This window comes from Trichophyton benhamiae (assembly GCF_000151125.1).
Source record: "Trichophyton benhamiae CBS 112371 chromosome Unknown Abenha-G-c-322p01.r1, whole genome shotgun sequence".
NCBI lineage: Eukaryota > Fungi > Ascomycota > Eurotiomycetes > Onygenales > Arthrodermataceae > Trichophyton > Trichophyton benhamiae.
Window position 1 is genome coordinate 88,723 of NW_003315110.1, and position 27,620 is coordinate 116,342.

Consider the following 27,620-nt stretch of genomic DNA (forward strand, 5'->3'; position numbering starts at 1 on the left):
ATACACAGCATGCGTGTACTCGTAATTAAATGTTTTTTATTCCATCGTATACAAGGTATCTGGAATATTATTGAGGTTTGACGGGGACAGCATGGAGGCTTGAGATTTCCAGGTCTGCATTGCCATAAAATAAGGGTGGGTGATGGCCACCGAGATCGAAATCGATAAGCCATCAAAATAAATCCTTAGATTAGGTTGTCTCTAAGGTTATATGCTAGTGCCTTGCGCAGCAAGCATTGTAGGAAGAAGTTTTCCGCTGCTCCATGGTGGAATTAGTGTATAGGCGTTATCTGAGGGTCTTCTCACATGATTCCTGGGCAAAGCGGGATGAACCTAGTTGTGCATTTTTTTTCGTAGTAAATCCTGAGAATATTGGAAGTGTAGTAATGAATAGAACCAGGCGGGGGACTTGAGGTATATGGTATCGGAAGTCAGTGATGATAGTAGTAAGCTGAGATAAAACCTCAGTAAATATTACGGGGCATATGCTTCTTGCTATTAAACGTGCTTCTGCGATGAAGAAGGGCTGAATACTGAGTATGGGTTAAGCTGGAACTGCCCCTCTTGTCGATTAACTGTTCAGTGATTTTAAATGAAATCTCAAAGGGATCCCGATTTGTCTCAGATCAACACGTTTGTGGCTGAAGTTTATCGATCTTCCATGAAAACTGCCCCAGAATTTTCATGGGAGAGGAAATTCCGGAGTAGCGGTGGTGCGAGACAAGGATATACAAAATATGGTTAAGTGGCTCATCCTGAAATTGCGCCACGCTTCGCGTCGCTTCAGGTACGTAACCACATCCGTTGCTGTTGAAGCGGTGTTTAGTGGCGAATCCGGACATGTTTATGCAATGATCATATATGATTCCGTTGCGACGAGGAAATCGTCAAAAGAAAAGTGCATGCAGGGCGGAACTAGCCAGCAGCTCTTTAATTAAATTGCAACTGTCATCTCCGTGTCTGCAAACACGGGCGTGAAGGGACGAGGTCCACCGAGCAGGTGTACGGTAGACGTTGGGATATCTGATATCCGGAAGAAAAAAGATGACTGGACGCGGTCAAAATACCACTGATTACATAATCAATAGTATACAGGCCAGTAGTTATAAATAGAAATACAATTACATAATATGCTAAGGGTTTAGTGTCAACCAATGAAATAATTCGAAGCACAACTTCGATGAAAACGATGGCTGTAGCCAGTTTGTTCTTGAACTAACCGCCAGAGCCTGCATCTTTCATGCATCACATTTCAGGCACAACAGCAGCTGGCAAATGAGAAGCCGAAACTCGATCTCAGGCCACTTGTGCTCAAACTGAGACTGTTTTGCTCGTATCGAGATGCGCCCCTTGCCATCCACCTGATCGAAACGGGCCGCTCAGCCTATCCAATTACAGATCAACCACCATCCCCTCACCTCTGATTCTTGCGAACCTCAGCCCGGAAAACTTAATAGACTTGGCTTCGGTGATGCTCTTCAAGCTACGCGTGGGTTGGCCGAAGGTCCACTCATTTTTCAAGGCAATACCCCTCGCCTACACTCTGGATGATTGGCTTAAAGCATTATTATTGTCTTGCTCTTCAATAGTGACGCTATACGGCCGTCCCGAACCTCTACCAAATCCATCTTGAAAGGGGATATCAAATCATCCAGAAAGATCCTCCTAAGACATTTCACATATCAAACTTTAAAAGGTTATCTAGCTTGATAGTCGCCCTGCCATCCTCCCAAAATATGGTAATCTCCTTGAGGCATATCCTGGGCTATGACGGAAATGGAATTTCCCTTATCCTAACCCCTATAAGGCACTTATCGGCCGTGATATGTGGAGCTCATCTCTTCTACCGGAATATGTAATCCAGACACGGTTACGCTTCCGCTTGCCTAGCTCCAGCCTTGCATTTTGACCTGGATCCAACGAGGAGATTCACTTAATGACTCATAATTTGAACCAGTAATAACTGAGGAGTTCGAATGTATTACCCCATTTATGCTCGGTTTTATGAAGCCTTCATCCCTGTAATATGTGTTTGCCTTATATCGTGCGGATTCAACACTTGGAGCAAGCATTTTCAGGGCGACTGCTTCCCGTCACTGCTCCTTTTCTGCATCTTTTCTTCAATTACCCATGGAAACTTGTTCAATCATCAAGTTCATTTATTACTTCATTGAGCCCAACATATCATTGGCTCCTCCACATTAGAAGGAAGAAAATACTGAATGTTCAAAGTCAAACAGAAACTTTTGATACCGGATACGTGTATTCTTGGGGAGAGAGTTGTGTCCGGCTCCCTTGACCTGAGAATGAGTAATTTTACACCAGAATGCGCCCGACTTCGGTTTAATCTGCATTATCCACTGGAGTACAAAAAATGAAATATTTCCCCATACGCCCCGGCAAATATGCAATACCGGTGATATATTGACTTGAGGGACCAGGAAACGTCATGGTGCGTTTTAGAATCCCTCTCCTTCCGCGGAGGAAATTCTGCATATAAGGGTTTCTATGATGCATGGCAGCCCTGTTTGGTGGATGTGCCATGTGAATTCTTAACGATGAGTCCAATGATTCTGTCTCTGCTGAATTCACCTCGACGACCACGATTCCTTGCAATGTATGATACTTAGAATATATTAACATATGAACTGTCTAAGCGTGTTGGCAGATAACCCCGTCCGATAAGCCTGGGTACCCGACGCACAAGATTCGCCAACCCACTTCGGTATTCGTCTTCAACATCTTATCCATGCAGCGCGCCTGTTTTAACAAAGGGGTAAAAAAAAAAAAAAAAACATGGGGGAATTGCTCCATCTAGCGAACCCCGAGGTGTGAGTATGAACTTGGAACATATGCTTGGTGAGTTGTCCGCTGGGTATATTTCTGGAAGTATTGGTAGAGCCCCGCCAGCTCATGAAAACATATGCTGGGTTACGAGCTAGAAGAAAGACGTGGATATCACAGAGTGTGAACTGCATGGTTGATTTCCTATTAAGGGTATAAAATAATTAAAAAAGCAAACTGTTGACGCCCAAACGCCCGAAAGCAACTTATCCACCCAGTAATTTTTTTTTTAGTACAAATGAGTAACAATACAAAAAGGTATCATAGAAGCTATTTTAGTTCACTGTTGACCTTTGAGGCCCAAAAAAAAGTAAGAGGTTCTCCATCGAAGATGGACTAATATCTCAGGTACAAGAGGAATTTTGGACTCGAGAGGGGTAAAGATACCCTCGTTATGAAACAAGTTGAAGCTTGTTGCCCAATTACTGGCCGGCATTGGGATTAAGAGAACAATTGACTCTTACTCGAACTAAGAGAATCCAATGAAATCTAGCTGTTGGGAAGCATCCCCACCATCGGTGCCTTGAACAATCTCTTCTGGTTCCTCCAAGTCATCGGAATCGACATCATCAGAGTCAATCTCTTCAAACACCTCGTCATCGCTTGAGACATCCTCTTCAGAGTCTCCTTCAGCAGATGGATCTACCTTGTTAGCGGTAAACTTGCGAATTTGACCAGCCCTGTCAACATGAGGAAGCGGACATTTCTTATTGCCACAATTCCCAGTGTTAGCATAGTCAGGGCATTCATGGACATGTCGCCCTTCACAACTGGCTCCTTTACTGCAATATCCTAAAATAGCAAAATCACGACAGACTGGAGCTCCTGGCGTTATATGAACATGGGTATATCGGCAAGATGGATTCGTGCATCGACCACGAAGGAAATGAAGACAAGCTGGGGACCTTTCAGGGCATGGATCATGTGAAAGATCACAGGCCACACCTGCATCACAATTACCTGTCTGGAGGAAGTCTTTGCAGATGGCGACTTTGTTCGGGTCATGGACATAAGGGCAAGTTGGGCCCTTGAAACAAGTACCTATAATTCAGGCGAAGAAGTTGTCAGTACTAACAAACGATATGCTCGTCTACCCAACAAAGATGCGCTCATATCTAATCGGCTTGGGTGCCGTCGATGCCGATGGAATAAGTTCTGCGGAAGGAGAGACTGGTACCCGTCGATGTAAACCTCTTGCATAGCTCGTTTCTCTTTTTCACTTTTCCCGGTTTTCTTTGATATTGTAAGTCAAAATGGTCGAGATATGAATTAAAAACAGATAACTCCTTAAGATAACCTGTGAAGGGAAAGGGGGCAAGAGATTGCGTACTTCTTCGAAACAACAGCACCTAAGCGGTGGAGATTTCCCCGTTTGCTTCTAACAAACGTAACACCTCCGACCTTCACTCGTTTGGGGGTAACATTCGCCTTCAAAGGGTCATCTATAAACCATAAGCTGATCCTCGAACTTCTAATAGTTATCAAAAGCATATCCTCACTTGAAAGAGAGATAAGTTTGCTGCCACCTTGGGCAACTTGGAATGGTATATCTCCGACATATATGGTATAAGCCCTTCCGTCAGGCTGCGCTTCACTTCTGTTGTTCTCGGAGAAACGTGAAGCAGACTGAGCATGCCGTAAAACCATCGACTCTTCTCGCGCAGCTTTCTTTTGAGCCTTTAATCTCCGAGTCTCTGCAATCGCCTTGTTTCTAGCCTGCGTCTCCTGATCAAATATTGATGAGTTTATTAGTTGCATGTGGCGATCTCTCTTCGCTATCCACGAGTTCTTTATGCCAGGTTTGGAGTCCGGGGCTTCATTGCTTGGTGTGGACGATGAAGTCGCTGTGCTCGCCGCCTCTACCGGAAAGCTTTGATTGTTCAGCACAAGTGTCCGGTTTCTATGCGGGCCGGCCGAAGCCCTTGATGTGCCTCTTCCTCTTCCACGATATGGCCTCCAACCACCGCGCGAATGTCGAGTGTACTGTGAACCTGAATACCCACTATGCATCGCTGGGTGAGACTGGTTTTTGTGTTGGTTGATTTGGCCTAGTTGACCTTAGTTACTTTCTGTTCAGACACTGAGACAAATAGAGCTAGAAAAAACCTACCAGCTAACTGGCCGATCTTGGCCAGAAGCTCCTCTTCTTCAGTCATGGGAATATGACCAACAAGATAGATAACTAAATTAGATGTGAAGCTATGCTCTATTCTAGAAAAAAGCAGTGAGAAAGATATAGGGGTTAAGTAGTGTGATGTTGTGAAGCTCTTTCGAATGCACCGCCGGGCCTTTCCAATTATCTAATCATCGGATTTTACTTATTCCTTTACAAAAGTTTAATTCCATTGCTGCCAATCCAGGTGGAGATGAACAGGGCCTTTAGGCAAAATTCAAAGGACATGGTTCTTAGCCATTTCGTTATCATTAATATTCTTCATGTATTGTCATTTATAATACAGAAATGGTAGGATAATGTGAGAGGTCTATCAGCCTGTTGGTGGAAGCACAGCTAATAGTAAGACTGTGATACCTCACACATTTTCAAATTTAACATTGTCATCCTCATCCGCATCAGTCCCTCTGCCAGATGCAGTGGGTTCTCCTTCTGACCCTTCATCAAAGCTGTACCCAGCCGTTGGGGGTAATTCTTCCTTCGCGTCCCTATATGCGATGGCGTCTGCATAATTACTTTCCCTTGCCTCGGGCTTCAACTCCCAAGTCATGGCGAAGTCGCCGCTTTTAACCAGATGTGCCACTATCTCTAGGGTTTGTTTGAGATACACTTCCGGTTGCTGCAGTTCAGCCTTAAGCGCCTTAAAGGGCCAATACTTGTGTCTCCGGAAACAGGCATAGATAAGGTCCAGAAGTTCGTTCTGGGGCATACGGGCAGTTTTGTTTTCCTGAGCGCGCACTTTTGCCGGCTTCGCAATTTGCTGTAGAAAGTTAGACAAAACCCAGCCACTGTAAAGGACATAACTGGACTTACAATAAAATTGGACTTGTCGGCAGCAGCAACTGTCTTCGGTTGAAGCATCTTTCCAGGTACTTTTTCGATAAACTTGGTTTCTCGTTTGGGTTTGAGGGATTCCAATGCTCGCTCTTCTGCGAGTCTTTGGTATTCTTCATTTTCAACAGGAAGACAGTTGAATTCATCGTGAACCCGAGCAGTGATAGCCGTTTGTCCTGAGAGAAAGAATAAGCTTCATTTCATGGTAAATATCCGGTATGTTTGGGACATACTCGGTACCGTCTTCCTGACATAGGGCTCCCACTTCTTTTTCCGCTCTTTCTTCTTTGCATCACGTTTTGTCTGCTCGTAAAGATAAGACCGGCCGTACGGCTGGTTTTCATTGTAAAATCGATTCATCTTATCCTTATATCCTGGGAGATCCTTCTCCGTAAAGACAAATGTGTTCTGCACCGCGTATGCTGTTCGATCCGCGTTCACATTCTGTCGTCTTAGGTTGTAGTCTTTCGGCACTCCTTTATTCTGAGGTATATCAAGTAATCGCAAACTTATCTAAATGCAGTATGTCAGTGTCACTGTGTATGTAGACTATCGCATATGAAGAGGCGACTGGTGGAAATACTCTTTTGATATCTGTCGGGTCTCCTTCAACCCTGACTGTGCCGATCTGGATTTCCTCATCATCATCGAGTTTGGACCACTGCTCCCACAAAGTCCGAGGTATCCGCGTCAACCAGACATTCTGGAAAGCATTTGTGAAATCCAGGTCTCCGGTATCTTCATAGATATCCTCGTCCGACATGTTTGTGTCCTTCGTGTCAGGCTCTTCCTTGATCCCTGGATTGGCAAGAGGTTCAGCCTTGATCTGCCCCGCGTTCAAGTTGGCCATATTCTACAAGTGCGGTTTTGGCTGTGTTGTTGTAGCGCTTGTAATAGAAAGTGGAATGAATGAACGAATAAATAGCTGAATGAAGTGTTGCTCAGTTTGTGAAGCTTTCGTTCACTTACGATGTATGAGGTCAGAGACTTGATGACTAAGCGAGCGCCAATCTTCATTGGTTAGTTATAGTTAGTTACTTATCTCAGAGCTTCGCTCTCATCTTTATTTCGACCTGGAGTTTATACCCAACACCTTCCATCCTATAAACCCATGCTCCCCCCGTTTCTTTGACTTGTTCGCTTCTAGGTCATTTTAGCCAGCAATAAAGATGGAATCCCTCAACCGCGACCCCACGGTTGACTCGGAGTTTGCCAATGAATTTGCGGAAATCGAATCAACACACGATCAGCGAGCCAAAGCACAGCTCTACAGCGAGCTTCTCTCCAAAATAATCAACAAACCTTCTAATTCTCTTGCACGAGACCTTACCCTTTTTTTTGGGGCTATTTTTGGCAGTGAAATAAGTGTCATTGCAACCCGGCCTCTCCTTGATAGGTTCATTAGCTCTCTCAAGCCTCTCCCCGCAAGTATTAGGATACAAGTCGGGCTACCCGCTATCACTGTCCTTCAGACGCGCGCAACTTCAGTTGAAGAGCAAGATGCACTTTTACGTGAGACACTTGCAGATGCATACGAGGAAGTGGAAGAATACTCCGACGCTGCAAGGGTTCTGCAGGGAATTCACCTGGACAGCTCGCAGCGGCATATAAGCGATGAAGAAAAGATTCGTATGTGGATTAGGATAATACGTTTATACTTAGAAGACGATGACGCGGGTGGTGCTGAAATGTTTCTAAACAAAATAAAAAATCTGCCAACCAAAACCGAGGACCCGGCTCTACAGTTACATTTCCAATTATCCCAGGCCAGAATTCTTGATGCACGGCGACGGTTTCTTGAGGCCAGCCAGGAATATCTTGCTGTTAGCTTAGCTAGCGGTGTAGATGAAGAAGATCGGTTGCAAGCTCTTTCTGCGGCAATCAGATGCGTGGTTTTAGCTCCCGCCGGACCCCAGAGATCACGAGCATTGTCCAGGTTATATAAAGATGACAGGTCTTCTTCTCTAGAAGAATATAGTATCTTAGAGAAGATATTCCGTGACCAGTTGTTGACAGAAGACGAAGTTTCCAATTTTGCTTCTGGCTTAGTTCCCCATCAACTGGCACAGACAGCCGACGGATTGACTGTGCTAGATAAGGCAGTTATCGAACACAACCTGCTAGCCGCCTCTAGGCTTTACGAGAACATCCGAGTAGATGATCTAGGCTTGATTCTGGGCCTTAAAGCATCAGGCGAGATGACTGCCGGCGAGAAGGCAGAGGCCTACGCTGCCAGAATGTTGGAACAAGGCCGTCTGAAGGGAAGTATTGACCAAATTGAGGGTGTAATCAGCTTCGACTCCGAGATATATGGGGATGGGAGGACTGGCCGTAGTCTGAGATACTGGGATGCAGGAGTTCAACGTCTTGCTCAGGATGTGGAAAATGTAGCAGCTGCTATTATGGATGAGTTTCCAGTAAGTTATGTCTTGATATCTTTTAAGTGACTGATGTTGACTTGCATTCAAGGAATTTTCTACTGCTCAAATGGTGCATTAGCCTATTATCAGAGCACAAATAGTACTACTATGAATAAATAAAGAGTACTTATACGATTGAATAACCCCTGATCGTTTTATTGGGCAGAATACGACTTCCATTACTGACCTGTACATGCCGTTTACGGTCTATCTACTGGTAACTAGGTGTTCTACCAATAAACAAGACTAGAATAGATGCAAAGTTTGACTGAACTACAAAAATAAATAAAATAAGCCTAGGGCGATATCGTAATTTAGTTGTTTAGTTAACTAGATTTTTTGATTGATTATCTCCTGCATCAGATAGCAAAATAAGAGGAGTCATGAAGATATTAGGGCGACTTGCTAATATAATATGGTTCCTATACAACAACCAAGGGGTCTAAAACTGCCATTGATTTATCCATGTGGCCATCAAGTTTGCTGAAATCGGCCCCATCGATTGCATGGTTTTGCTTGCCTCTCTGGCCCTCCTCACACAGATTGGTACAGACAGAGCACCCTCTCCCTCTACCAAGCTTTTGTAGAATGGGAGTAGCTTTAACGCGGGTTTCTCCAACATATCCTGATCTGAGGGATTCTGAATCTTCTCCAGTTCTGCTATCCACTCTTCCATAGAAACTCGCTGAACTGCATAACGTTCGTGAAGAGGTGTCAATAAAGATTCCCATGGAGTAGTCAGGGGGTTGACCAAGTGGAAGACGGAGCACCGTGACTCAGCCTCTGTCATTCGACGGGATTCAACAATCTCTATTATGATAGTAGCAAGAGTATCCTATTCCAGTTTACGGTTAGCTAATTTTTGATGAAGTAAGTAACTGGAAAAATAGTGATACATACCACCGGGATCCAATCTACAGGCATAGATCCCAAAGTTTTGGGAATCTTTGCGATAGATTTCGATGTTGCAACAATGGATGGTAGCCATTCTGTTGAATTCCAGGCACCTTCCTCAGTAGTTGGGCCTGCAATCTGGCCTAGGCGAAGAATAGTTATTGGAACACCAGCTCGAGATGCTGCGTGACAGATACGTTCACAAACATGCTTAGCTTGTCCGTATCCTTGATTGAGCGTTACTTCGCAATTTTCAAACAATTCCTCGGGTACCGACGGCCCATTAGCAAGTGTCCAACCTCCAATTGCTCCAATTGAGGAGTTGAAGTAGAAATGAGCGCGGCGTACGCTGTGCAAGCTGAAGTCAATGAGCCGGCGAACACTTTGTATTTGATCCTCAAACGAATACAGGGAAATGTTGAAGTCCATTCTCCAAGAATTGTGGATAACCGTATCTACCGTGTAGATTAGTTCGTCGTATTTCTCCTTTTCCAGACCAAGTCGCTCTTTGCTTAGTGAAGCAGTAAGAAATTCGGCCTTTTCCAGAAGCTCGGTTTTTAGTCCCTTATGTTTAAAGCTCTCAGTTTGCCGTTCCCCTACGTCTGATCGGTTCAAACAGTATACTTTGGCAATCCTGTTATCGCTTAGAAGACGATGTAGTAGATAAGTACCAAGAGAGCCTGTGGATCCAGTCAATATCACGGAATGGGTCTTGGTGGCTTCGAGGTCTGGGAGACCAGCTGTATACTTGCTAAGAAGCGAGTTGACATTCTCTAAGCGACAAATGCCGTTGCTTTCGACGCCATTAAGAAGCGCAAATAAAAAGTTGGACAGCTTTCCAACAGTGGGGTGTGCATATATCATCTGAGGCGTTAAGGTAGTGAACCCCGTTCTATTGAGAATGATACTTAACTGAAAGGTTTGCAAAGAATCAAATCCCACGCTGTAAAGATCTGTCTCATCCGCAATTGTGGGTAGGCCAATGGAGTCGCATATAATCTCCCGCACTGATTCCGTGACACTGCCTAGATCAGCCGACTCAGGGAACGCATAGTCAAACGCTTGATCTGCCGGATTCGTGTACAGCTTATCAATTTCTTCCTTGTAGCTATCAGTTACAAGGCGCCTCTGCGTACTTCCCTTTGGCGTGGTTTTAAAAGGTTTGCTGCGAGATGCTAGGCCTATCCTGTTCTTCATAACCCGTCCATAAGCTGGACTAATGGTGTTTGCTTCTCGTACTGTAGGCCAGATTTCATCAACAAATTGATTTCTGGGGCTGCTTTCATCCCAAAGGTTCCAGTTAGGTTCCACTATCAACGCTGTTTGGAACCTTGCTAATCCAACAACAACAGCGCGTGAAACTAACGGATGGCCCTCGATGACTTTCTCCATGGTAACAGGGTTGAATTTCTGGCCATTGCTAAGTACGATCACATCATCAATCCGGCCGTGGAATTTCCAGAGTCCCGGTTTTGTTGGATGTGGAGTGTAAACATCCTTTGTGCGATATTCATCTAGTTCAGGGAAAGTATTGAAAATGGGCTGGAGGTCCGGATTCTCATTTCTGTGTATGACCATTTCAGACCTGCCATCATCTATTGGCTCCATTTTAATCCCAAATGATGAGCTCCACTCAAAGTAAGACCAGTCTTCCTTTTCCTGGGGAACCAAAGACAAAACATATCCAGCTTCGGTCATCCCAATAAAGTTGATTAGTTTGGTTCGCTGGCAGATCTTATTGCCAATCTCGGATGCAAGCGGGCCGCCCCCATAGTATACGTGTCTTAGAGTTGAAAGCGCTTCCATGGCTTTGGGAGACGTAGACATATCCTCGAGAATGCAAGGGGCAACTAGTGCAGCAGTTGGCTTGAGAGAATCAATCACCGAGGATAAAGACTCGTTGGACACGGGCCGGTCAGGTAAGATAACACATGGTATTTTGTGAAATGCAGCCATTACAAATACTGTAAAGCCCATCAAGTGGAAGAAAGGAGTTGTAGCCAAGATGAGATCACTGGGGTTAAGCCGATCTGGAACACCCGCTGTCCTGTCTGGCGGTATAGGTACATAAGCACCATGATCTAGAGCAGCAAAGAAACCATAAGTGAGTCGAATTGGCTTCGGAAAACCTTCATATACATTTGTTAGTACGTTAGAGGCCGTTGATAAATTGTCATAAGCGATGCTTACCAGTTGTACCTGAACTATGTCCAATAAATGCTACTTCGTTTTTGACATCGTCGAAGTGTTTCGAGAATGGGTATGGACTGGGGTTGCCTTCAAACATCTCATACAGAGAAGGAATCTGGACGCTTTGCAATCCTGGGAAGAGCTCCTGTATCTTGTCCACTGCCTGTTTCCTCTCAACACTATAAGCAACTTTCGTGCAACCTGTCATTTCAAGAAGGCGAACTTGAGCTGCATGAGAGTTCCGAACAGATGTTAGTTGCGGCTAGAATAATGTTAGAACTATTGATACCATTGGATGAATATTGCCGGTTCCCACTTGCCTGGTACCCAGTCTTATTGCACGCCATAACCATAATTAGGTAGCGGATATCGTGTGCTCCAAGGTAAGCCAATGTCACTGGCGAGGACGTTCTACCAAAAGTTTCCTCTATCCACCAGCACATGTAATTTACCGCATGGGCTAGCCGTTCGAATGTGAGGTCGGAAAAGCCGTCTGGATAGTCGGATCCCTTTGGTATAATGCAAAAGCGTCTGTTTGGATCCAACTCAGCAACATGATCAATGGCCTGGGCCATGAATCTTCGGCCAATTGGTTCAGCTTTCTCAACAGTCATATTTGGGTATCACGAAAGTAAGTAGTCAATTACTTGCTTGGTGGGAGCCTCAGGTGTGTATGGTAACAAATGCTAATAAATTTATCAAATTCACTTATCAATGAAAAGGAGAAGAATTCTTTAGGAGTTTTAGACAGAAATCCACCTTGCCAACTGGGATTATATCTGGTTCCAAATTCACTTTATATCCTCGGGCAAACTCAGCTCTGTTATGGAGTATGGAGATGAATATTTTGTTCCCAATCTCCGAGTCTATGAATACGCAATTGCAAAAATTACCGTCTGCCGCCCCTTCGGACCGTGATCCTCCTTCGTATAGGCACAAGCCTATGAACACAAGGAAGCAGAAAAGGGCGGCTGGTGGGTGGAAGGCATTGGTTACCCGCATTTGTTCGATGCGGATCACTGGGGTATGCCCGAACCATGCAAGTTCATGCCACTCTTTCCCGATTGGTGCAGTCGTCCAACACGAAGGACACACTCCGTACTTGCTATCACATCGCCACAGTGCCATGTTGGCAGCTGTTTGGATGTGTCTCTTTCACCGAGGCTATGGGATAAGATTTACGGCTCTCTTGGCCCGATCCAGCGCCTTTCTCCCGTAGGGTGTTAATTGAGTAGTAAAGTTATTTGATGGACAAGTAATGCACGTAGATATTGTGGCGTAATGGACAGAGCTCGGTGGGGATGATATCGTGGCCATCGCTGACAGAGCGGCTCACCGCATCAGAGGTCATGCTGCACGACACATTATTTATCTAGGGAACGTACTCCATAGGTATATGTTATTATATCAGTCGTATGATGTCATCTGCTCGATTTTTTTGCTGAGCTTCTTCCACATCCAAAGGCTGCTCTTACTGTGTCAAAGTCTTCAGAAACATAAACATTGCTTAGATAATGGAAATGTCACGTGATATGCCGAAATTTAGCCGCAGCTTTGAAGTGGAGTATCGGAAACTCTAAAATCTACCAAAGATTGAGTTAAAGTGGACAACGCGCGGGTGAGTGCTACAAGATGGTTTTTTTTTTTTTTTTTTTTATTCTCTCTACTCTGGTTGACCTGGCTCGCTAAATACCCAAAATATGAAAAGCAATGGTTTTTGAAGCAGGCAGCAACGAATAGTTAAGCTCTGCGTGCCATGGTAAAACAAGCCTATACGTCATATTTACTGAAGACGTCTCTTTCTGCACATGCAAACTCTGCGTCAATCGTTTCCTGGTGGCGGGCAGAGCGGAGGTTGATCTTCACAGGGAATGGCTTTGGACAGCGCAGGAAACCGTCTGTATAGCCAGTGGCAGGATCGGTGTTTATGTGAAGCGGATGGCCTTGGGCATCACGCATAGGCGATATATCGAAGGCCCAAAGAATCTTCGCCATAGCGAGAAAGAGCCCTCTTTCAGCCAGGTGAATGCCAGGGCAGATGCGCCGACCGGACCCATACGCATAGTGATCGCGGTTTTCATAGTCTGCTGAGGAGGCGTATATCGGTGCAAGATCAACACGCCCCTTATATCTCAGTGGATTAAACTGGTTCGGGTTGAAATGTTTGCGGCTGTCATGATGCAACCCCCATATATTGGGTATAACGGTCGAGCCAGCGGGGATGGTCATTCCGTCGATCACGGTTTCTACAGGAAAAGTGTATGCGTGTTATTTGGGCACAAGTGACATGGGATTATTCTTATCAGGATCATCACTCACCTTTACTGGTAGCGTGTGGAAAAGCTGTTGGCAGGACCGGGCGCCATCTCATCGTCTCCTTCACAACCATAGCCACGTATGGTAGATTTACATAGTCTTTCCATTCTGGGGATCGTTCTTCACCGATAATTGCGTCAATCTCTTTCTGTGCTTCCTTCTGCACGTCGGGATATAATGCCATGGCCTGGATGAAGACGATTGTCATAATGGAAGTGGTGTCGGAGCCTCCTTCGAGAAGATTTCCAACCATCAAATCAATTTCGTGCCTCGTAAGTTGGAGTTTCTCTTGCTGGTCTAAAACCATATCCAGGTAACTCTCACGAAATTCTGAACCCGATTCACGGCGCTTCAGAACACGGTCAACAAGAGGCCCATATACCTTGTCCATAGTTTGGGCAACTTCTCGTGCCCGTGATTTCCAGTTATTGAATAATGACTCTGGGAGCCATGCAAGGAAGGGGAAAATATCGATAGGTGGGGTGGCTCCTGGCTCAAAAATTTCTGAGATACCGTCCAATACAGCATACAGGTGGCGCATGTGCGGAGCGGAAGCAGCTGGCGTTCGAATGCCAGTAACTAAAGACCCCAGTCAGCAGGAATGTACATTGGGGAGGTAGGTGTTTTTCACAGTAAATTGGAAATATTCCGAGGCACTTACCAAGGCTCATAGTAGTGCTGTTCGTGAATCTTTTGCAATGATCCATAAAGCTGTCAGGTTTAAGGTAGAGATCTCGCAGTAATTGGACGGCCTCAGCATTTTGGAGAGATACATGTTTCCTCTCACAAGCAGTTTCGTTAAAATATTGGTGATAGAGTCTTCGGCCGCGTCGCCATCGAGTGTCCGGGCCCATGAACATGAGGTGGTCACCATGCATAACCAGATGGTCAGCAATATAAAACTTGGGTCTTTCGCTGTAGATGGCAGACTGCTTATCTATCAACTGCTTGATCATATATGGGGAATTGAGAACAACAGCTGTCCCTGGACCGATTTTGAGCGAGAAAATAGGGCCATATTTGGCTGCCCACTCGGTAAACCTGCCAAAGATATATTAGATCTGATGGACAGAAACTCAGAATCGAGTACATACTTCAAATGCGCTCCGGTTATTGGGATTTGATGTAAGTTACCAATTATTGGGAGACATGGGGGACCTGGCGAAAGCCAATAATTAACACTGATAGATCTATGTCATATTCTCTCCTCAATATAAACATACCCGGTGGAAGTTTTCGGTTACGAAGCCCAGGAAAATACCCCCGAAAGAGGGTCCAAAGGGTGAGCAGAATAACGATGGCACCGTAAATCCAGATAGAGTCCATAGTCGGTGAGCTGGAGAATGGAAGATACAGGAACATTTTTTCCCTCGTCAAGTGCCTTCTTGATCCTTTACTTTGACCCTATCTGTCAGCCGTCGATAGCTGTATTTAACTAACAATTACCACCATCACTAAGCAATGTATATATGACGGTATTGATCGGCCTTAATCCCACTCACCGAGTAATTCATCCCACACGGCTCGGAGAATATAAGCTTTGTAATCTCAATATCAAGCAAAGCAAAACTCAAGGTACTGGTTATTTAAGAAGACAGTTGAAGGTCAAGATTCATGGGAATATCAAATTCGCTAACTGGTCTTGAACTATCCCTTATCCCTTTCTCCCATTCATTACAAAGTTCCTCACGTCTTTTTTACCATGTCTGCTCTATCGTTTCTGTACTCCCAAATATTTGTTCGCCTCCCAGCCCCTAAGCATGACTTCACTGGGCAAACCATTGTCATCACTGGCGGCAATGCAGGACTTGGGCTGGAAGCTGCACGGTACTTCCTCAACCTGAATGCATCCGAGATCATCCTTGGTGTTCGAAGCCTTGCAAAGGGTGAAAATGCAATTAAGGATTTGGAGAGTTCTACCGGGCGGTCAGGCCAAACCAGGCTCTTTCATATAGATATGGAAAGTTATGCTTCCGTTCAGGAGTTTGCTGCCGCTATTTCCAAACTACCGAAGGTTGACGTTCTTATGCTCAACGCCGGGAAGCTGGAGCAAAAGTTTTACATGGCGGAGGAGGATGAGAGCACAATCACAGTCAACGTTGTTAGCACTTTCCTGCTGGCCCTGTTGCTATTACCAAAACTTCGCGCTTCGGCTACCGAGAAAGGGCCAATCCCTCGACTCTGTATTGTAGCATCAGACCGACATGTCATGACCAATTTGCCCGAATGGAAAACTCCCAACACTTTTGTTGCTTTGCGAAAGCAGACGAAGTCAGGGCCTGACGATAGGTATCACCAGAAGAAACCATTGCCCATAGATGACTAAACTGAACAACAAGCTAACAGGGAATAAAATAGATATTATGCCTCGAAATTGCTCCAAGTGTTATGCATGAGGGCACTGGCAGCAGACATAGCTTCCACAACCCCCCGAGTTGTTGTCAACGCCTTTACCCCAGGATATTGTCTCACCAGCCTAGTTGATGGGGTAACAGGATTCTGGGGGCTCCAGCTTCAAATTATGAAATTGATAGCCCGATCAGCCCAGGAAGGATCCCGCACACTGGTTCATGCCGCTACCTTGGGGTGGGAAGGGCATGGAAAATATCTTAATGACTGCAAGATCGACGAGTAAGTTTCCCCAAAACTGGTCTCTGCAGTAGTTAAATAAAGCTAACAAAATTAGGGGCGCCTTATCCAAATTCGTGAAGAGTTCAAATGGGGCACAGGCACAGAAGAAAGTTTGGGGGGAACTGCTAGAGAAATTGGAAAATATCTCCCCGGGGATATCTGGAAACATTTAATAGAATACCTACGGAGTACCTTAGCAGTAAATGATAACAACAGTCACAGGTGCCTGAAGGACACTACCAATGGGAGAAACATGTAATGGGTATATTTTCAGTTTTGCAGTATTTCCCTTTTTTTCTTTTTTCTTTTTTTTCTTTTTTTCTTTTTCCCTTTAACTTTTCTTTTGCTTTAGCCTTTCTCACATGTATCCGATGGGATGTTGGCGGGAATGAGGGGCTGGAAAACTTGTATATAAAGTAACAAATTCGCGAGCCCTTAAGCCATTATTAGGATATCTGAAGCAAGCGGTTTTGCCATACGAAAATGTTTCATCTAGAAGGGATAGCAGTAATTACAGGTGCAGGTGAGAACATACCAAAAAAGAAAGGCCCATCTTAATATGGTCTAACATAAAATAGGGAGCGGGATTGGCCTTGAATGTGCTCTTGCATTCGCAGCAGCCGGCGCGGCGGGAGTTGTATTCGCCGACCTGGACTTATCCATCGTTCAGGATAAGGCGGAGAAAAGCAGGAGCATAGCTACAAATCCTTCATATAAACCACTTGCAGTTGCTGTGGATGTGACTGACAAGTGCCAAGTTGAAGATATGATAGCTCAAACCCTCATGACCTTCAATAGAATTGACTACAACGTCAACTGCGCCGGGGTATGACCACAATAAGTCTCAACTCTCAAGACAGCAGGCCTTGACAGCTAAACTAAGCTTGCGTAAAAATACAGGTTGCTATGCACAAACCAGCTCATTTCATGGACTTGACAATTCAAGAGTGGGAAAGGGTCAGCCAGGTAAATGTGCAAGGCGTGTTATACTGCATGCAAGCGATCGGGAAAGTGATGAGGACCCAGGAGCCATTTAAAGCTTCTGGGCTTCATGGACCACGGGTTGGACAACGGGGTTCGATAGTTAATCTGGGGTCCATTCACTCATTCCAGTCGGCTCCTGGGACTGCCCAGTATACAGCTTCCAAACATGCGGTGGTTGGCCTGACCAAGTCTTGCGGTAAGATGCCTCCATCCTCCTCGACTTTGCTAACATCTCATCGTTTGGAATATTTGTCCTAATAGCAATATACAGCCCTAGATTTTGCTAAAGAAGGCATTCGCGTGAATGTTGCCTGCCCATCGTGGGTCAATACACCAATGATAAATAGCAATGAGGTGCTTGCGGAAGTTCATCAAGTTGTCGGGAATGTTGTGCCTCTGGGGCGGATTGCAGAGGCAGAGGAGGTAGCAGACGTTATCCTGTTCCTTTGCAGCCCGAGAGCGAGCTATGTCACCGGTGCTGCTTGGATGGTGGATGGTGGATTCTCCTGCGCCACAGTGTTGTAGTTGTTTTCGTTTTGTTGCTGCAGCCCGTGGTCGGGTCGGGTGTTGCAGGTGGGACTTACCTAATCTTCTTCGCTGGAAAAACTAAAAATGCAATTATGTAAGCTACATAAAGTTTTCTTTCGGCAAGGGAGATCCCCCGGTCGAACCTTACCACGAGTCCGTGCTTAAGTCAACGTCACTTCACTTCATTCAAGCCTCAACAACACGCAGACAAACAACACACATTACCATTAGATATACCATGAATTCTCACCGACAAGTGACTTACTTCGCGGTTTGGTTGAATTAACTAACTTAATGTCAAGCTAACATCTAACACCAGAACTAGTGGTAATTGGTTACTCTGGACACAAATCTTTCGAATCGGCGACAGCTAGCGTTGAACATTGCCAGTCGCTCATAAGACCATGAGACCAGCTGAGAAAGGGCCGATTTCCCTAGAATGACACCCCGAATAGAAGCATTGCCTCCTTCCCGTAGCCAGTTTTGAACTGGTTCATCAGTGCCGCGAACGCCCGACAGTTCTACCACCGTACTGTCCTCGGCCACAGATGCCGTACATTCGGCACTGTAGGCATGCAAGACAATACAGCTGTACAACAAAGCTATGGGTCTCAAAGGGTTCCAATATTTGTAATACTCTGGCCACGAAGCACATGTTTTGCATTCATGCTTATTTTGCAGCTGGACTGCATGGTATACTGCTCTGCGGCCATCAGTGGAATCTGCCCATGCTCGAATTGCTCTATGGGACTCTATTTCTTGCCGATAATCACCACTACGCTGGTTTTCGAGAAGAGAAATATCCACATGAATGTTGAGAAGTGTCAAGTGGAATAGAGTCAGATTGAGAGTGAGCCAAAAATGTTGTGATTCCGAGCGTCCTGTGCAACATATGTGGCCTCGTTTATAAGCTCCTTCGAGGTATGATTGGCAATATGTCAAGTGGTTTCTTTGGTAGCTGACGCTACTTTGCTGGCTTAAGGACGTCAAAAACTCTGCGCCGCCGCGCAATGTCTGGATGGCCGACCATAATTCCACTTGGATCGCACAAAGGGCTAAATGAATATCCGGCTCTTCAAATGGATGCCGCTGATTATCAGACAATTCACTGGAAGTCTGGAAAATTTCCTGGACGGCTGACTGGAAAATGCACTTATCACGCCCTGCTGGCTCGAACCACTGAATGCGACATCTCTCGTCTGCTTTCAAAGCTTTCCAAAGTGTTTCTGTGACTGGAAGGGCAAGACGAAGTTCTTGAAAACGTATAGATGGAGGTCGATGTATTGTGATGCTGAAATATACGTCTAGCCGAAGAACAGCATAAGCTAATCTGCGAGGGTTAGAATCTTTACCAGCGCCATTTTTATAGTGGCACGTACCTCTTGGCTTCTTCTTCACATATCCATCTGTCCTCTTCCACATTATCCAGTGGCACCCATTTCCCAGAAAACATCCCCATTCGTCGCATTGCGGAGATAGCTACATCGGTGCCTTGAGCAGCCCAGTGGGCCGACTCTGACAAAATCTATCATTGTTAACATTCGATCATACATCTAGCAGATATCGAGATGGCCATACATCCTCAGCTGTAAATGATATCAAGACTATCACAAGAGCCTGGGTCGCCCGGAATATTTCAGTTAACCTAGAACCAAAACTCTCCTGTGATACCGCATATTAACATTCAGGCATATAACCCAAGTGGCAGCAGCGTACAACATACTGGTCCGGCAACCAAGTGCCTCATCAAATCTGTGGCTAGCCTATTCCGCTCTTCATCCCTTGATAATGGCCACTTGACTAACCCCAAAGCCCGTGAAAGCCATGGGTGTTTGTCCGCTCGTTCCAGAGTAGAGTGGTGGATGATTGCCCATGCATCGTGGAACACTGTCTCGGGTAGGCAAGTCTGCCCCATGCTGTTTAAGGAATCAGGTTTATTTGGGAGCGCTGGCTGGCATTGATTGTCGCCTTCTGTCGAGGGTAAAGCTAACAAAGCCTCTACCAAGTCAACATCACAGGAGACTGGTCTGACTTCTGACATCCACTCGTTGGCAGATGGCCAGCCAAATCTAAGATTACTCGGTACTTCGACATCAGCTATGGTGCTGATTGTTGAGTGCTTCTGCAATGAACTAGGGGTATCACCAGAGACTTTATTAGAAGTCAACGGCGTGTCCCACATGGTATCAACGTGGAATCCTATGCAGCTTGTGTTTTCATCCTGAGACCCTTCAGTTGGGTCCTGGGAACGGATGACCCGAGTGGGAGTAACTTGTTGACTCGATGGAACCCGAATACAAGGCACCTTCAAATGGGAGCACGTTAAGCAAGGGTCTTCAGAGTTGCATTTGGATTTCCTATACCGGCATGTTTGACATGCCACAAGAGTGCGCTGGGCGCCTTTGGGGTCTGCATGGTGGATTGGTAGATGCCGCTCTAGAATGTCTCTGTCGGTCATCAATTTAGCCATCATCCTTCCCTCTCAATTGCTGCCTGAACGGTGATTTAGTTTACCTCCTCGCAAACCTACGGTGACACAAATAACATGGATAAGCCCGGATAGGGTCGTGATTTCGTTGGTGGCGGTTAAGATGCTCCTTGCGGAGAAAAGAGCGATTGCAATTTGTCACTGGGCACTGGAATGGCATTCTTTCAATAAATGTGATCCTGTTTTGTTAGAATGCGGATACTGAGCGGCCCGATGCGAGTTATTGAAATTTGTGGTTGAAACTGCACATATCAACAACCCCCTGTGTTCGTTCGAGCCGTCATCCGCATTTGTAACCTTGATCTGCCATCTTGCATAGGATCGACATATCCCAAGATATGCACCTGATATTTTTGATCCCAACTAACTTTATGCCCGGTTGATGTTTAGGGGTTGTTCACCTACTTTCACGATTGCCCCTGCGGAGCACAGTAACTAGTATGGACCCTCAACTGGTCCCTGTTATATGCCATATCGTGGAGCCCAATGGGTTACGAATATGATGGCAACTATTTTTCATCAATAACGCAGATACTCCGTGGCTCCGCTATTGCACCGTCTCCAGTCATATTTCTCTCTCTCTCTCTCGCTCTCTCTCTCTTTTTTTTTTTTCCCGCCTTTTCCCACTAACTTTCAAGATATATTCAATTGTGGCTGAAAGCCACTCGCCTACTCTTCGACTAGCCTGGGATCGTTTTTTCAAAAATCATTTGGCTTACTTTCATTTTCTCACATTTCTTTTTCTCCGGAAGCTAAACGTTGTCAGATGCCAACAACACCTTCTCCATTGCCAGAATATCCAGTACCAGCCACGAGAGACATGGCGCAATATATCGTTATCGTTATATTTTCAGTATTGCTGACAACAATGCTCGCTACCCTACGTAATTGATACCCTTCAATGCCTCCATCCAGATGGGCGTTTACCAACACAGCACTCTATTCTAAGATAACAAACGAGTAGTGCAAAGATGAGGAAATTAATTGATATATACCATTATCTCGCTGTTGTTGACTACGGGCAAGAACAAGAATATTACTACGAGTTATGAAACGAATGGTGATCATATCAAAAGGGAAAGCTGTCCTCATGGAAACCAGTTCACATCCATTTCAGAAAACAAGTTAATAATGTCCGATGGCATAACTACTCCATACTTGATCCTATCTTCCGTTATCGGTCACTATGAGCCAAGCCTTCATCCAAGCCATTCATCTAGGACCACATTTTCTTTAAATAAGCCACTAATACTTGTTTCCCCCAAGCGGTGTGGTCACGAAAATGCAAGATACAAGGACTCAGAGGAGCCGGTGGGATGTTGCTCCCAGTGGGGAAGAAGACGCCTGGAGGGATCTGCATTTCTCTCTCACAACAACTTTTTACTGAATGGAGACGTCACAAGAATGGAAAATTTAATCTAGGTTGAAATATATTCTGCGGTTATAAATTTACCCTTGGGTGAACACACAAACACCCTGACGGATACAATTTCTAGGTGTGGATTGGCTTATTGGCTCTAGGTTTATATGAGATATCTCAAATGTCTTCTGTCATTACAAATACTCCATGCTCAAGGTCAGATGCCTGTACTGATTCTCCTGTGACAACGTACAGCACTGAGGTATGTCAGCCTAACAATTGATATTAAGACAAACATATTAACTAGCCCCAGGATCAATACAAAGATGTAGCCGTTATTGGTATGGCATGCCGCGTTCCTGGCGGCATACAAGACCCTGAAAGCCTATGGCAGGCACTTCTGGAACAAATGGTTGCTTGTGGAGACATTCCCGTCCATCGCTGGGAGCCGTATCATAAAAGAGACCCCCGCAACAAAAAGATCCTTGATCAAACAACAAGCCGAGGGTATTTTGTTGATAATATAGAAGACTTTGACTATCAATTCTTCGGGGTCTCGCCCAAGGAAGTTGAACAAATGGATCCACAGCAGCGAATTTCCCTTGAAGTGGCTTGGGAGGCTTTAGAACACGCCGGTATTCCTTCAAAGTCACTTAGCGGCAGTGACACAGCTGTTTACTGGGGTGTCAACTCGAATGACTATTCAAGATTGGTATTGGAAGACCTACCCAACATTGATGCTTGGATGGGAATCGGAACTGCATATTGCGGAGTTCCAAACCGGATATCTTATCATTTAAATCTGACTGGTGCAAGCGTTGCCGTTGATGCTGCTTGTGCCTCTTCCCTTGTTGCTGTGCATCACGGTGCAGCCGCTATTGCGACAGGAGAATCACGAATTGCCATTGTTGGGGGCGTGAATGCTCTTTGTGGGCCTGGACTTACTCGGGTTTTGAACAAGGCTGGGGCTGTCTCTCCAGACGGACAGTGCTGCTCATTTGACGAAGATGCGAACGGCTATGGCCGTGCAGAAGGTGCGGGGGCTGTCATTCTTAAAAATCTCTCCCAGGCTCGACTTGATGGAGACCATATCCTTGCAGTTATCAAGGGTACTGCAGTCGGCCACAATGGGAGAACAAATGGAATCATGGCCCCAGATTCCAAGGCACAGCAACTTGTTGCTAGAAATGCCTTGCAGGCCGCAAATGTTGACCCTGACACCGTACATTACGTCGAGGCCCATGCCACATCCACAGCACTTGGGGATCCAACAGAAATCAACGCCCTTGCAGAAGTTTACGGGAAAAGGCATTCTATAGACAATCCCTGTTATATTGGCTCTATCAAACCAAATATCGGACATTTAGAAGCAGGCGCTGGGGTTATGGGCCTCATTAAGGCTATTTTGATAGTTCAAAAGGGACTGATGCCGCCTCAAGCAAACCTAAAAACGCCGAACACGAAAATAAAATGGAATGACTCCGGCCTAAAAGTGGTTCAGGAGTTAACGGACTGGCCAGATGACACAGGGCCACGCCGCGCTGCAGTGTGCTCTTATGGCTATGGTGGAACAGTGTCTCATGCTGTTATTGAAGAGTTCCAGGAATTTTCTCCCATCCTCCATAATGAGACAAGGGACTCGTCCGATGGGCACCTGCTTCTACTTTCTGCTCCACATGAACAACGCTTAGCAGCTCTAGCTCAATCGCTCAAATCTTGGATCGGGCAACAAGACAAGGCTCAATTTGATTTGGCTATGTTTTGCAAAACCCTTGCGGCACGCCGCAGCCATTATGAGTTCAGAACATCGGCAGTGATACATGATGTTGAAGGCGCCATAGCTGCTTTGGATTGCATATGCAAAGGAGCAAACAATCAATGGATTACCCGAAGCCGTGTTCTCCCGTCTGATTTGGCGAAGGATGTTGTATGGGTTTTCTCTGGCCACGGAGCACAATGGGCCGACATGGGAAAGGAGTTGATAAACAACAGGGTTTTCTATGATGCAATTCAAGGCCTTGACAAGATTGTTGAGGAAGAAATCAACCTTTCCCCTATTAATTGGCTTCAGTGCGGGGATTTCAACTCCTCCGATCGCGTGCAGATTTTGACATATATTGTACAAATCGGAATAAGCGCCTTGTTAAAGAGCCGTGGTATCTATCCCCAGGCAGTTATTGGTCACTCCGTAGGAGAGATAGCTGCCTCTGTGGTTGCAGGTGCCCTTTCACCCGAAGAGGGCACTCTTATTGTGACTCGCCGAGCCACCTTGTACAGGCAAGTCATGGGCCAAGGGTCAATGTCCCTGATCTCCAAGCCTTATCAAGAGGTATGCGAAGAACTTAGGGAAGCCAGCGACGTAGTAGCGGCCATCGATTCTTCTCCAACTTCCTGTGTAATTGCAGGGACAAATGATTCCGTGGCTGCTCTCACCGAGAAATACCAAAAACAAGGAGTGAAAACATATACTGTGAAGACAGACATCGCATTCCATAGCCCAATGTTGGACCAACTGAGAGAGCCTCTTGCAGCTACACTACAGGGTGTGCTAAATCCTGCTCATCCACATGTCAGGCTATTCTCTACTTCGTTATTGAACCCACGGGGCAAAAATCTTCGGGACTCTACGTATTGGGTCAACAATATGACTAACCCAGTGCGGCTTACTTCTGCAGTCCTTGCTGCCGTTGACGACGGTTACCGAAGATTCCTAGAAATATCTAGCCATCCACTTGTTTCACACTCTATCAGTGAGACATTGATGGAAGCTGGGATTGAGGACTACTCAATGATACAAACTCTTCGTCGAGACCAGCCAGCTGAAAAAAGTATACTCCATGCAATAGGCCAACTTCACTGCAGCGGAGTAGAAATCAACTGGAATAGTCAGATGAAAGGTACATGGATGCAAGACATACCTCTGAGTCCATGGGTCCATCGCCCAATAGCGCAAAAACAACCCATCCATAGTACTATGGGTATGGTAGCAGATATTCATGATGTTGACACGCATACTCTGTTGGGTCGCCGCACCACCATAGCCGGTACAGATCTAGTTGTGCATTCCACTACGCTTGATAGCACCACAAAACCTTTCCCAGGGAGCCATCCAGTGTTTGGTACAGAAATTGTTCCGGCTGCCTGTCTACTCAATACATTTTTAAAAGCGACCGGAAACTCGTCACTACAGAATACCATACTCAGGGTCCCTGTTTCAACGAGTGGATCTCGAGCTGTCCAGATAGTTATACAAGGCGGTGAAGTGAAGCTCATGTCTCGGTTAATACAGAACGAAAGCGTTGAAGAAAGCTCCTGGGTAACACACACCGAGTCCCGTTGTGCAGCCCGCTCCGAAGCCAACGTAGAAGTCATTGATCTGTCTGGAATCAAGACTCGTATCGGGACTCGACTCGACGATGACTTCACAATTGACTATCTAGCCAAGGTTGGCGTTTCAGCTATGGGATTCCCCTGGAAGGTCATGGAGCATTATGGCAATGCAGATGAAATGATAGCGAGGGTAGACGTCTCTCCCAATACCGTGAATCCAGATTGGGACCAGTCATCCTGGGCCCCATTACTAGATGCAGCTACTTCGATTGGGTCTACGATATTCTTCTCTGACCCTCGACTACGTATGCCAGCTCAGATCCAGCAGGTAGACATTTGGACTGCCCAGGACCCGCCTAAGATGGGCTGGATATACGTCAAGAAGGACACCAGAATCGACTACTCTTCCCACGTTTATATACTAAGTGAAGACTCTCAATTGCTTGCCAAATTTACTTCCATGCGATTTTCAGAAATTGAGGGCACACCTGGTGCAAGCGGGAGCATGTCCAGCTTGGTGCATCGTGTTGCTTGGCCTCCAGCGTATCCTGCAGAAGACCCCATTCCAATTCAGAGGATTATCATGGTTGCTATGAGCAATACCATGCGAGAGACATACGCTAGAACGCTACCGGCCAATATACAGTTGGATCAGCTTACAACTATAGAGGCTTTGCGTGAAGTGCTGCCATCCATTGGAAATCAGAAAGGGACTGCCATAGCCTATATCCCGGAAGAAGTCCAGTCACTGCAAGAGGTGCCTTCAGCAGCTGAAAAGTTCACCTGGCAGCTACTGGAGATTATTAAATATGTTGCTCAGAACTCTTTGGCTACCAAATTATTTGTGCTTACCACGAACATGATGGAAGCAGAGACTCCTACGGCGCTCGCACACTCTCCACTATTGGGACTTAGTAGAGTCATTGCCAGCGAACACCCCGACAACTTTGGAGGGCTTATTGATGGAGAACAGCATACAGTGCCTCTCACTGCCATGAAGTATATCCAGGGGGCCGATGTAATTCGTATCATGGACGGTATTCCGCGAACAGCTAGACTCCGTGCTCTATCCCGAGACTGTCGGAAGCAGGAAGTTTCCAAGGCTCTTCCCCGGCCCGAGGGAACATATTTGATTGCTGGTGGCTTGGGTGTTCTAGGCCTCGCCGTGGCTGAATTCCTGGTCAGCCACGGCGCTCGACGGCTCGTTCTTATTTCCCGACGAGGCCTCCCACCACGGAGAATCTGGGATCGGGCCAGTAAGGAGCTACAGCAAGTTATATCCAAGATTCGGGATCTTGAGCAGCAAGGCGTTTGTGTTCACATTTTAGCTTTGGATCTCTCAACCTCACAAGCGGCAGAGCGTTTGCTAGAGAAATTGGACCAGTTGAATCTCCCACCAGTATTGGGGGTTGTCCATGCTGCAGGTGTGTTAGAGAATGAACTAATTCAAGACGCCACGCAAGATGCGTTTGCTCGCGTCCTCTCACCCAAAGTTGCTGGATCATTAGCGCTGCATGAGGCGTTCCCTCCTGATTCACTCGACTTCTTCGTTCTCTTCTCATCATGTGGTCAATTATTTGGGTTCCCCGGGCAAGGTGCATACGGCAGCGCCAACACCTTTCTCGACACCTTAGCTACACACCGCCGTAACCTGGGTGAGAATGCCGTTTCATTCCAGTGGACGGCATGGCGTGGAATGGGGATGGGCAGTGACAGTGACTTTGTAGCTGCAGAGCTTGAGAGCAAAGGCATCACTGATGTGACCAGACACGACGCCTTTCAGGCTTGGCTGTACCTTTTACAGTTCAATACCGATCATGGAGTTGTACTTCGCAGTCGCTCCTTCGAGGAAGGAGAACCGCTGCCGACGCCCTTACTCAACGACATTGCGATCCGTCGTGCACGATCTATTACTGACTCACCCAGTGCCACTGACAGTGGTTCTTCGAGTGGTGCCTGTAAGAAGCTTCCATCCTCAGGGCCAGAACTCAAAGCATACCTTGACGAGCAGATCCGTGAATGCGTCGCCAGCGTCCTCCATCTCCCATCCACGGACGTTGACTCAAGAATAGCATTATCGGATCTTGGACTAGACTCGGTGATGAACACTGCCCTTAGGCGGCTGCTTCAACGAACTTTCAAGATAAACATCCCACCTACATTAGTCTGGAGTTACCCAACAGTCAAGCATTTAGTTGTCTGGTTTTCCGAGAAGTTGGCTAAGTAAGGGAAGATACGCTTTTCTCAACATTTCTGTTGTTTTTCCTTTTTAATTCCTGGTATTTCCTTCTTTTTTCCCCCTTCTTTTTGGGTTTTGTTTTTCCACCAGTGAAATAAAGCAGATACTACATGGTGGATAAATGGAGGATGGTGTGGCTAAGTCCGTGATGCTCGCAATTAGATATGTCTCCAGAATGAATGAACGAATTACTAGTTAGTTACCAGCTTTTTGGTCACCCATCCAGCTATCTACCTCGTCAAAGTATCCCTAAATAAACCCCAATGACCTCTCCAATAGCAGGGCCAGCGTTCAGTGCATAACTGCACCGTGCAGAATATGCGGTGACACACTATCAGATCTGCTCTCAAGATTTGCAGCCCGCTGTCGATCCACATCTGATATCCGTC

The 27,620-nt window shown here is 46.0% G+C and overlaps 8 protein-coding genes across 8 annotated transcripts; 3 read left to right on the forward strand and 5 right to left on the reverse strand.

Moving 5' to 3' along the window:
• Window positions 1-3,313: 3,313 nt before the first annotated feature.
• ARB_05847 (uncharacterized protein) lies at window positions 3,314-5,000 on the reverse strand (the record flags this gene model as incomplete). Its single annotated transcript, XM_003015490.1, has 4 exons — window positions 3,314-3,885; window positions 3,924-4,063; window positions 4,175-4,892; window positions 4,955-5,000. 4 exons carry the CDS (start codon window positions 4,998-5,000, stop codon window positions 3,314-3,316), a joined length of 1,476 nt encoding a protein of 491 aa, XP_003015536.1.
• A 375-nt stretch (window positions 5,001-5,375) lies between these two features.
• Window positions 5,376-6,701, reverse strand: ARB_05848 (uncharacterized protein; the record flags this gene model as incomplete). Its single annotated transcript, XM_003015491.1, has 4 exons — window positions 5,376-5,777; window positions 5,831-6,027; window positions 6,085-6,364; window positions 6,435-6,701. The coding sequence occupies 4 exons, from the start codon at window positions 6,699-6,701 to the stop codon at window positions 5,376-5,378; spliced, it is 1,146 nt and encodes a 381-aa protein (XP_003015537.1).
• A 319-nt stretch (window positions 6,702-7,020) lies between these two features.
• ARB_05849 (uncharacterized protein) lies at window positions 7,021-8,298 on the forward strand (the record flags this gene model as incomplete). The annotated part of the gene is made up of 1 exon (XM_003015492.1): window positions 7,021-8,298. The coding sequence occupies one exon, from the start codon at window positions 7,021-7,023 to the stop codon at window positions 8,296-8,298; it is 1,278 nt and encodes a 425-aa protein (XP_003015538.1).
• Window positions 8,299-8,713: 415 nt separating this feature from the next.
• Window positions 8,714-11,969, reverse strand: ARB_05850 (NRPS-like enzyme, putative; the record flags this gene model as incomplete). Its single annotated transcript, XM_003015493.1, has 4 exons — window positions 8,714-9,106; window positions 9,172-11,294; window positions 11,356-11,617; window positions 11,808-11,969. 4 exons carry the CDS (start codon window positions 11,967-11,969, stop codon window positions 8,714-8,716), a joined length of 2,940 nt encoding a protein of 979 aa, XP_003015539.1.
• A 1,156-nt stretch (window positions 11,970-13,125) lies between these two features.
• On the reverse strand, window positions 13,126-15,033 carry ARB_05851 (cytochrome P450, putative; the record flags this gene model as incomplete). Its single annotated transcript, XM_003015494.1, has 4 exons — window positions 13,126-13,601; window positions 13,675-14,250; window positions 14,333-14,695; window positions 14,895-15,033. 4 exons carry the CDS (start codon window positions 15,031-15,033, stop codon window positions 13,126-13,128), a joined length of 1,554 nt encoding a protein of 517 aa, XP_003015540.1.
• A 340-nt stretch (window positions 15,034-15,373) lies between these two features.
• ARB_05852 (short-chain dehydrogenase, putative) lies at window positions 15,374-15,997 on the forward strand (the record flags this gene model as incomplete). The annotated part of the gene is made up of 1 exon (XM_003015495.1): window positions 15,374-15,997. One exon carries the CDS (start codon window positions 15,374-15,376, stop codon window positions 15,995-15,997), a length of 624 nt encoding a protein of 207 aa, XP_003015541.1.
• A 2,138-nt stretch (window positions 15,998-18,135) lies between these two features.
• Window positions 18,136-20,287, reverse strand: ARB_05853 (uncharacterized protein; the record flags this gene model as incomplete). The annotated part of the gene is made up of 3 exons (XM_003015496.1): window positions 18,136-19,144; window positions 19,194-19,339; window positions 19,538-20,287. The coding sequence occupies 3 exons, from the start codon at window positions 20,285-20,287 to the stop codon at window positions 18,136-18,138; spliced, it is 1,905 nt and encodes a 634-aa protein (XP_003015542.1).
• A 1,556-nt stretch (window positions 20,288-21,843) lies between these two features.
• Window positions 21,844-27,219, forward strand: ARB_05854 (polyketide synthase, putative; the record flags this gene model as incomplete). Its single annotated transcript, XM_003015497.1, has 2 exons — window positions 21,844-21,924; window positions 21,970-27,219. The coding sequence occupies 2 exons, from the start codon at window positions 21,844-21,846 to the stop codon at window positions 27,217-27,219; spliced, it is 5,331 nt and encodes a 1,776-aa protein (XP_003015543.1).
• Between the last annotated feature and the right edge of the window lie 401 nt (window positions 27,220-27,620).